This window comes from Eschrichtius robustus, chromosome 8 (genome assembly GCF_028021215.1).
Source record: "Eschrichtius robustus isolate mEscRob2 chromosome 8, mEscRob2.pri, whole genome shotgun sequence".
Classification (NCBI taxonomy): domain Eukaryota; kingdom Metazoa; phylum Chordata; class Mammalia; order Artiodactyla; family Eschrichtiidae; genus Eschrichtius; species Eschrichtius robustus.
In genome coordinates this window covers 116571177-116581637 of record NC_090831.1, presented here as the reverse complement: position 1 = coordinate 116581637, position 10461 = coordinate 116571177, and the positions used below count along the sequence as shown (strand labels likewise).

General features: G+C 45.0%; 1 protein-coding gene across 1 annotated transcript in view; it reads left to right on the top strand.

The window, feature by feature from the left end:
• The first annotated feature begins 7669 nt into the window (after positions 1-7669).
• The window catches only part of MKRN1 (makorin ring finger protein 1), a 29427-nt gene continuing 26635 nt past the window's right edge, over positions 7670-10461 (top strand). Inside the window, exon 1 of the mRNA XM_068549567.1 lies at positions 7670-8050. Within this exon, the coding sequence (XP_068405668.1) occupies positions 7866-8050 (185 nt within the window). The 5' untranslated portion in view covers positions 7670-7865. The remainder of the gene's footprint in view (positions 8051-10461) is intronic.

Genomic DNA, 10461 nt, shown 5'->3' with positions numbered 1-10461 from the left:
TAGACAATCAGATTCTAAATTTCATACGTAAAAGATAAAGTGAGAACTTTTCTGGAAACAAAAAGTAAGATGGCTCTAGCAGATATTATATACCTTCAATAATATACAGCACTGGGATTTAAATAAAGAGAACAGAAAGTTCACAAACAGACTTGAGTATAAGAATTTAATATGGAACTTCCCTGGTGCATAAGCCAAAAAAAATTACAAATTGGACTCCATCAAAGTTAAAAACTTATGCTTTTCAAAAGATGCTGTCAAGAGAATAGAAAGACGGGCTTCCCTGGTGGCGCAGTGGTTAAAAATTCTCCTGCCAATGCAGGGGACATGGGTTCGATCCCTGGTCCGGGAAGATCCCACATGCTGCGGAGCAACTAAGCCCGTGAGCCACAACTACTGAAGCCCGCGCGCCCAGAGCCGGTGCTCCGCAACAAGAGAAACCAGCGCAATGAGAAGCCCGCGCACCGCTCTCTGTAACTGAAGAAAGCCCGTGCGCAGCAATGAAGACCCAATGCAACCAAAAATAAATAAATTTCTTAAGAAAAATAAAAAGAAATGAACACTATTAAAATTTTTAAAAAAAGAATTTAATATGCCATAAAGATGGCATCTCAAGTCAGTGGAGAAAAGATGAACTATTCAATAAATGGTGTTGAGACAACTGGGTAACTATCTGGGAAAAATCAAAACTCACACCTAACACCTTGTGCCCGGACAAATTACAAAAGGATCATAAATTTAAATGTAGTAAATCAAACCATAAAATTACTAGGAAAAAAACCACACGGGTGAATACTTGAATAACCTTGGGGTTGGGAAGACTTTTATAACTATGATACAAAACCCAGAAAACATAGACTGCATTTAAAAAAAGAAATCCACATGGCAAAAATCACAAGGAAAATCAGAACACCAACAACAAACTGAGAAACATATTTGCAGTCCATGAGAAACAAAATGCTAATTTCCCTAATTCCACTTACAAATGATCTACGAGAAAAATGGGCAAAGGTTATGAATAGACAGAAAAGGAAATAAAGTATCTCTTAAACTTATGAGGATTAAGAGGAATGGCAAATAATTGTAAATGACTCTACTTCCATTTAAAAAGAGAGAGAGAGAGAGAGAGAGAGAGAGGGAGAGAGAGAGAGGAATTCCCTGGTGGTCCAGTGCTTAGTGAAACGGGGGTGGGGTTATGGGATCCTGGGCACGGAAGCCTTTTTTTGTCCCCCGTTTCTTGTAGGCAAGACTCCAGCCTCCGTGACCTTTTCCAGAGGGCAGATTCGAACAGTTGCTAATCAAGGGAGGAGCTGCCGAGAAACCACCTGAGGCAAGATTAAAGGGACCAGAGAAGCTCATCAAGATTAGGAGAGCCTGAGACCCTGCCCACACCCTCATCTTGTCAGTCACCCCACCGTTGAAGTATTGTTAGAAAACTCCTCCTCAAATCCTCTTGGGTTGGGACACACATTTTTTTGAGACAGGAGCCTTGTGTGTTCCCATTTGCCTGGCAAAGCAATACTGTCCTTTTTCTACTTCACCTAAAACTCCGTCTCCCAGATTCGACCCGGCACCGGTGCGATGGAGGATTCTGGCTAAAGCAATTTAACAGGATTCTTGCTAAAACTGGATGATGCAGAGATGAACACGGAAGTCCAAAAATTGAGGCCTCATTGTAAAGTTCAGGGGAGCCTGAGTAGAGTTTAGTCAAAGAATCTTTGTCATGCCCCCCCCCCACCTTTTTTTTTGGCTGCACTGCGCGGCTTGTGGGATCTTAGTTCCCTGATCAGGGATCGAACCCCGGCCCTGGGCAGTGAGAGGCTGGAGTCCTAACCCCTGGAACACCAGGGAAGTCCCTGTCAGGCCCTTTTCTACTTTTAAAAATGTTTAGTCACATGACTGTATTATTATAAAAAAAAATTTATACAAAGCAAAAATTAACACAGTGTCTAATACAAAATAATTCATAAATTGTCGGAGACGATACTTAGCCCGAAGAAGGCAGGGAACCACTGACCTATGTGAAAATACAAAGTGTTTTTACAGGGACCAAATCATTATTTGAAGCCCCTTTGGAAAGAAAATAACAGGAAGATTAATATTGGTGCTTATTGTGTGGACTAGAATTCACACACTAAGGTTTTCAAGGTTGTTCCACAGATTGCAAAGTAGATCTGCTCACAGCCATATAATCCGCAGCGGCTTGGCACGATGCTAGCCTTATCTCTTATACTTTCTTTAATTTTGTAGCACTCAGCACAGACCAACAAGTGGGATTGCGTCCTGTCTGTAGTCTTCCCTTTTACATCAAAAGCTTCCCCTAGGGGAGAGCCTGACTTCCAGTACCGGCTGGGGAAGGAACACTAGCCCCACAGCTACAATTCCTCAAGCTTCAAGCTCTGCTCTGTCACTCATGGGCTGTGTGAACCTGCACAGCATCTCTGCCTGTCTCTTCAACTTCATCTGCTCAGATTTATAGGGGCAAAATAATCTGTGCTTGCTCAACTTCAAAAGCCCGTTGTGAGACTAGAACTAGACAAGGAGTGACAGGCCTTTGAAAAGCATCAAGTATGGTTCTGATGTAGGGTTGCCAGACAAAATATAGGATGCCTAGTTATATTTGAAGTTCAGACAGACAACGAATGTTTTAAGTATAAGTGTATCCCATGCAATATTTGGGATATACTTACACTAAAACTCGATTTGTTATTTATCTGAAGTTCAAATTTAACTGGGCATGCTGTATTTTCATATGCTAAATCTGGCAACCCTGTTTTAATATCATATAACAACATCAATGGAAACAATAATAAATACTTACCTAGCAGTTACTACACCTAGGGACTGTTCCTTGAGCCTTATATATATTAACTCATTTAATACTTATAAGGAAGGTGTACCACTGGTCTTATTTCACCAGTGAGGAGACTTAGGCAGGAACTTGCCCAATGTCACCTGGCTACTACGTTCAGGCACTAAAGTCTGCTCATGATTCCTATATAACCTGGCTGTTTGGGTAGCACGGGTCCAGCAAAATCAAAATCACTAATAAATATTTTGTGAGGGAAGAGATAAATGGATTGCCCTGTGCTGAACTTTTCTCCCAGAGAAAGAGATGACTCTTTGTTTATTTTGTTTCCCTATAATACAAAACATCATTATTCCTATTGGTATGGATGGTGAGACAAGGCATAGTAATTTTTCTAACAACAGAGAATTCTTTCATCCATTGCCCAAATATTATTGAGCACCTACTATATGCCAGACACTGTACTAGGGACTTGGGATACATCTGAACAAAATAGGTAAAGATCCATGCCCTCAGAGAACTTATATTCTAGCTAGGAGAGACAGACAATTAAAAAATAAATAACAAGAAATTCTATAGTAAATTAGAAGGTAAATACTATGCAATAAAGAAAAATAGAGCAGGGACTTCCCTGGTGATCCAGTGGTTAAGACTCCAGCTTCCACTGCAGGGACATGGGTTCGATCCCTGGTCGGGGAACTAAGATCCTGCATGCCAAAAAAAAAAAAGAAAGAAAGAAAGAAAAAGAAAAATGGAGCAAAGTAAGGGGATTAGGAGTGTAGGAGGGTGGGGTGAGGTGGTGAGGAAACATGTTGCAATATTTTAAAAGGCAGTCAGAGGAGAAATTGAGATTTGAGAATTTCCTTTCTTTAAATTGTTTTAATTTTTTAAAAATTTATTTATTTAATTTATTTATTTTTGGCTGTGTTGAGTCTTCGTTGCTGCGCGTGGGCTTTCTCTAGTTGCGGTGAGCTGGGGCTACTCTTCGTTGTGGTGCATGGGCTTCTCATTGCGGTGGTTTCTCTTGTTGTGAAGCATGGGCTCTAGGCACGCGGGCTCAGTAGTTGTGACTTGCAGGCTCAGTAGTTGTGACTTGCAGGCTCAGTAGTTGTGGTGCACGGGCTTAGTTGCTCCGCAGCATGTGGGAATCTTCCCGGACCAGGGCTCGAACCCGTGTCCCCTGCATTGGCAGGCAGATTCTTAACCGCTGCGCCACCAGGGAAGCCCTTAATTAATTTGTATTGGAGTATAGTTGATTTGCAATGTTGTGCTAGTTTCTGCTGTACAGCAAAGTGAATCAGTTATACACATGCATATGATAAATGGAATATTGCCTGCCATTATCAGTAAACAAAGGATGTCACAGTCATCAGCAATTGCAGCTGCACCTAGGCTGCGCTGGTAAGCCCTGAGGGGACTCAGGAAGGAAAAGCATACCTGCCATCTAGCAGCCATCAGACTGCAGCCACTCCCTGTGGTGAGCCCTGAGGAAACTCAGGAGGTGAAAACACAGGATACTGGCCCCAGACAGCTGAGGTGCATATCAAAGGAATGATTTCAGTGAGCCCAACTCTTGCATCTTCCCGTACAGAGAAAAATGTTAAATTCCTTAACTAGAGCTATCTGGTTTTCTTTTATTAACATTAATCTTTTGTTCCTACTACCTGCCCTTTGTTACAAAACTCCTATATGTCCTAGCTCCCCTCTCCTCTCCTCGGAGCAATTTTCTCAGGGTTACTTGAGACGCTGACTCCCGGGCTTGCAGTCCTAAAAACTCCAGCTGAGTAAAACATAACTCTCAACTTTTAGGTTGTGAATAGTTTTTTAGTCGACACATATATCTACTCTTTTTAGGAGTCTTTTCTCATATAGGTCATTACAGAGTATTGAGTAGAGTTCCCTGTGCTGTACAGTAGGTCCTTATTAGTTACCTATTTTATATATAGTAGTGTGTATATGTCAATCCCAATCTCCCAATTTATCACCCCCAGCCCCGATATTTGAGAATTTCTGGTTGAGTTTTGGCAAAGGCTTGGAGGAGGTAGCCAAGGAAATGCCTAGATGATGAGGTTGTGAGAGTGTGACTTGCGTGTTTGGGTCAGCATGAAACCAAGTACAAATCCTTTCCCGGCCCCTAGTTTCTTGTTTATAAGCTTCATTCAGCCTCCTTGATATTCCAAAGGGTGGATTCAAACAGTTGCTAATCAGGGAAGGGAGGGAATACAGAAACAAAGAAGGAGCAGTCAAGAAACAATAGTGAAGCCTCGGGGCAGGGTCCTGGTTCTTCCTGAAGGAATGTACATAACAATATCTTTGAGTTCTTCTGCAGGAACTAAGGTCCCCACCCAGGTGGAGGATGGTGACTTCGGGCTGAACGCCAGATTCCTGGAGCACCGTCCAGTTACCTCACCACCAACCGGTCAGAGGAAAGTCACACACCTTGCAGCCCTCACCCCAAATTTTGCCTATAAAAACTTCTCCTTGAAAACCATCGAGGAGTTGGTGTTTTTTTAGCATGAGCCACCCGTTCCCCTTGCTTGGCCCTGCAATAAACCTTTCTCTGCACCAAACTCTGATGTTTAGGTCTGTTTGGCCTCACTGTGCCTCGGGCACACAAACTTGCATTTGGTAACAAGCTTGAGGTCAGAGTTCCTGGAGAAGGGAAAAAGGGGCAGAAGAGAGATGAGGTCTGTAGATGGGGCCTAGTAAAGCCTTACCCTGATTGAAACCCTCCTTGGAGGACTTGGAGCAGAGAAAGTCACTTTGGCTGCAGGGTTGAACAGGAAGATCTAAAATTCAGAGCTCAGCTTGGCTGGGCACAGGGGGTCTCGGGGACAGCTCTGGGTCCCATCCTCAATCCATCTTAAAGTTGAGGCCCAGGGCCTTTCCAGGTGTATCTCTGAGACTCAGATCTTTTACCATCTCATATGACTGCACTGAGGGCCCTGAGCCGAGCATCACTGCTTCCAGGTGAGGGCAGCAGTGAGGAGACAAAAAGAATCCATACTTTACAAGAAGATTTTTCTAAAATAGAAGAATTGTTTTAAATGACCCTTTTTCTTAACATAAAAAAGTTTCAGTACTTCCTTCCCTACTCCCACGTTTTAAAAACACAATTTATCACCTGACTGTGTTAAAAAGGAGACAGAAGGCCCCAAATGGAGTCACTTGTGCTAAACCCACATCACCAAACCAAGACTTAATACCTAACCTAATTGTTGTCTCAACCCCCCAGGAATGTAACCTTTAACCAGTCAACCTAGAATTACCTGGTCAGCACTAGGTGAGGTGATCTGACCAGTAGGCCCCTTCTGTTCCTTTTGGGAGAACAATGCTTTCTTTGCTAATAAGTTCCTTTTTCTGCCCCCTTTCAGCCTTTAAAAAACTTTCCTTTTCTACAGCTCAGTGCAACTCCTTTCTAGATGCCCAATTCATGAATTGTTCAATAAAGCCAATTAGATCATAAAATTGACTTGGTTGAAATTTTGTTATTTAACAACAACAGATAAACCCTAACAGAAAAAGACTACCAGGAACACACCAGTGGTCCAACAAAGATTTATTAACTTGCCGCAGCAGGGGAGGCCACCCAGGAGTGGAATGTGGGCATCTTGGAAAGGGGAATAGGGAGGGGCTTCTCACAGGGTTGAAGCTCTTTTTGGGTAACAACACAGCAGAAGACCAGCTCTGGTTTGGGGTGCTGTCGTGAGGTGGGGCAGTTTAGAAACTGGGTGTCTCATAAATCTTCTTTGGGAGGTCAGAGGGAGAAATGAAGTGGGGCTGGGGAAGTCATAGCAAAAAGCTGTAATTACTCAAAAGGGGATTGTTAGTCATTTCGCAGCCATGGTGTGGCCTTGGGTGAAACATTGTTTTCTGTTGGCTTTGCCACTGTCCTTGTTTGTGTCTGTTGGGTACATTGTGGTCTGATTATCAGTGGGGTGGATTTTCACTTTCTCAAGGTAGAGAGACTATAGAAAAGCAAATTTAAGGGCTCATGAAAAACTGCTCAGGATTTAATATGCAGCATCTGTGTGGACCATGGGCTTTAATCAGAAAGTAGCATTAAATACTTTTTAATGTTCCTAGTTTTAGAAATAACTCTTAGAAACTGGGATATTTCAGACAGCTTTTGTTATTCAATATCTATTAAGTTAAAACTGTAGTGTGAATCACAGTGGACTCTCATTTAATTTTCATAATCGTCTCTGGGGTAGGGACAGTTATTATTTTTAAATTATTATTATTTATTATTTTACAGATGGAAAGCAGGAGCACTAAGAGGTAAGTTAACTTACTCAAAAACACATTGCTAGGAATGGGAGAAGCCTGGAGGTAACGGAGACAAGCTGACTGCAGAGCATCTGCTTAGCCACCATGCTATTCTCTTGGGTTGAGAGATCCCACCTCTGATGGGAAGAATACGAGAGAACATTTATTAAGTGTTTAGTCTGGCCAGGCACTAAGCTCAGTGATTGCCACACAACCCTATGTGGTAGGGCCTACTCTCACCCCCATTTTTTTTTTTTTTTCTCACCCCCATTTGAGAGATCAGGAGACTGAGGCTAGACAGAATGGGTAACCAGCTCAAGTTCGTACAGCTAGTAACTGGTAGAGCCAGGAAAGTCTGGATTCAAACCCAGGACCCCAATCGCACTCCGCCTCTCCACTGCATCAGCCTATGCTGGGACGCATTCCTCTAAGTCAGTGCCCTTGAAATGAGGACTTTGGTTCCCAGGATGTGGAGCCTGGGGGCAGTAGGTGGGGGGGGTGGGCCTCACCTGGGGTAGCCCGCCCTCGCCCCGCCCCTCCCAGGCGGAGCTGCCTCGCCCACCAATCAGAGGGCGCTGGGGGCGGGCTGGGGGCGCTCGGGCTCCGGCCCGCAGTTCGAGCGGCGAGAGCGCTCAGAGACGCGACGCGGGGCAGAGGGGAGCGAGCGGGCGCCTTAGTGTCCTTACGCACCCCACCCCTCGCCTCGCCGCCTTCTCCTCCCGGCAGCCGGACCGGAATTATGTGATCCCGGAAGTTCCGGCGCCATTGCTGTGTGGGATAAACAGTAATGGCGGAGGCTGCAGCTCCCGGAACAACAGCCACAACATCAGGAGCAGGAGCGGCAGCGGCGGCGGTGGCAGCGGCCTCCCCCACCCCTACCCCCACAGTCACCTCCCCGTCCCTGGGGGCGGGGGGCGGGGGAGGCGGCAGCGACGGCAGCGGCGGCGGCTGGACTAAACAGGTCACCTGCAGGTGAGACGCAGCGCGGCCGGCGCCGGGCGCGGGGAGGGGACCGAGACCCCGGAGGAAGGGGCGGGCGACCGGCCGGAGGTGGGAGGGGAGCCGGCGTTTCGCAGCCGCCGCCGACGGTGCTGCCGCCGCCGCCGCCGCCGCCGGCGCTGCTGTCCCCGCGGCGGCCGCGGCCTCCCCGCCCGCGCTGCGTCAACCCCCGCCGGCCGCTGAGGCTCGGGCGCGCGCGGCCTCGTTGCGGAGCCGCCGCACCGCCCGCCGTCTCCCCGCACCCGGCGGAGCGGCGCAGCGCGCACGGGGAGAGGTAGGATGACTCCTCTCTCCTTTTTATTGTCGCCGGATCCACCAGCCCCTGCCTCCAGCTCGCCGGTTCGAGAAGGCGGTTGGCGGTGTCGCCTGGAGCCCGCCACCTCCACGCGACCCTGCCTGGCCGGGGAGCGCCGCTGCGGGCCCCGGCGAGGGGGCTTGGCTGCCGGGCCCCGCCGCCGTGTCATCCGTTTGTAAAGTCTCCTCGGGTCTCTCGGCCCCCGCCCCCGCCCCACCCGGAGCAGGAGCTTTGGTTATTTCTTCTTTGTATGTTTATCGAGGTTGGCGGTTCTGAGCTTTGTCTTAGAACCGAGTGCCGGACCGGGGTCGTCTCCTCCGCCCTAAATTTGACGAGCTGCCGTTCCCGTTCCCCGGCAAAAGGTTTCTATTTTGAAATCCACGCATCTTACTTAAGGGAGTCGAGGAGCTCGTCGCTCCCAAAGGAGAGAGATTTTGTTTTAGTTTGGGATGTCGGATGAAAATATTTGGAAAAAAAAAAAAGTGATTAGTGGAGGACGGTTATACTGACGTGTGCACGCCTGTAAAAAATTATCGAGCTGTACGTTTAAGATTAGGGCATTTAATTGGATGTTGTACTTGGATTTTTAAAAAGTGATCAGTAAGCGCCTAGAAGCTTTTGTTTTTCAATCGGTTGAAAAAATCAGTTGAAACGCCGGTTTTCACTTAGGTGGGGTAATTTATATGTAAATGCTTGAAAATCTTCTTAATGTACAGAACTCACTGCCCTGGTATTAACAGCGAGAGTGAAGCGTTCTCAGTGCTTAACATGATACATTTAAGGCATGAATGATAAGTTTAATTAAGTTTATTTTCAATAACGGGATGTAGAAAGCATAAAAGCCGTTTTAGGTGGCTTCTTTTATCAGTCATCTGTAGAGCCTTAGAATACTTGTGCAGTATCCCAAAGAATGAGAATTTTAAAATTCCTATTCATGGAACCAATTATTTGAGCCTGTTACTTCTCTTTTCTCTACAATGTTACAGTTGATTTATGTGTGCTAGTTGACTCTTTTAAAAAATAAAGGGACTAGTGTAACCTTTACATTCCTGCATTTTCTAGCCATTCATCTTGCAGTTCCAATCTATCTATACACTGAGACTAATCTTCCTTTAATATGTGGGTTCTTTAAGAACTCTATTCAGTGCCTTGATTTTACACACTGACTCTGATCTCAATATAGTTTAGCCTTGAATACCCATCACTAACTTGACGTTACTATATATTACTTGTCTCATTATTTTCCTGTTGTGTCTGTATGTGAGCTCAACTCATTTCTGTCCAGAATGTGTGGTCACATCTACACTTTCCTTTCCCCTCTGTTAGGTATTTTTCCCTGATCTGCTTCCCCTTTTCTACTTCCTCACCAGTGTCATCAGAATTCAGAACAGCTCGCCAGACTAATCATTCCTTTTTGCCTACCTTTAGGATCTTTGAGTTTCTGAAATATCCCAGATCGATTCTGGACCAGTGGGAGTTCCTTGCCCATGAACAAATAGATTTATATATTTAAGAAATTTACATAGCTGAGTAATATTTCTAAGAAGCATTATGTATCAGATACAGGCTTAGATGTGCTATTGTTTTTCATATAAAGCTGTCTGTAGCTTTTGCTTGAGACAGTTATCCAAAAAAGCACAGGCTAGTTGATAAGTCTTGGGTTTTAATATTTGATATTGTTTTCAGTTGTTCTAAGTACTAACATGATCGCCTGTTAAAAAATCTTTCTTCCTTGAATAGGGGGATACCAAATATGATATCTTATTTATTGTAAGCTTTGAGCTTTCTGAGAGCAGGGGCCCTGTTTTATCATTGTATCTGTAGGGCTTTACTCAGTGCCTGGTATACTCAGTAAATGCTTAAATTGATCTTGATAAATCCACACCTAAAATTACCCACTTTGATATGTGCTTGTAAGATTCCTCTGCTTTCGTTAAGAAGAAGATGACCCTTGTAAATCAGCAAAGACAAAGGACTTAATAGAACATGTGTATATCTTTTGGGACTATCTCATTCAGTTATTCAGTAAATAAACATTAGTGCTTACAACGAGAGACATAGAGCTAGAAGTTGAAGGAAATGCAGAAAT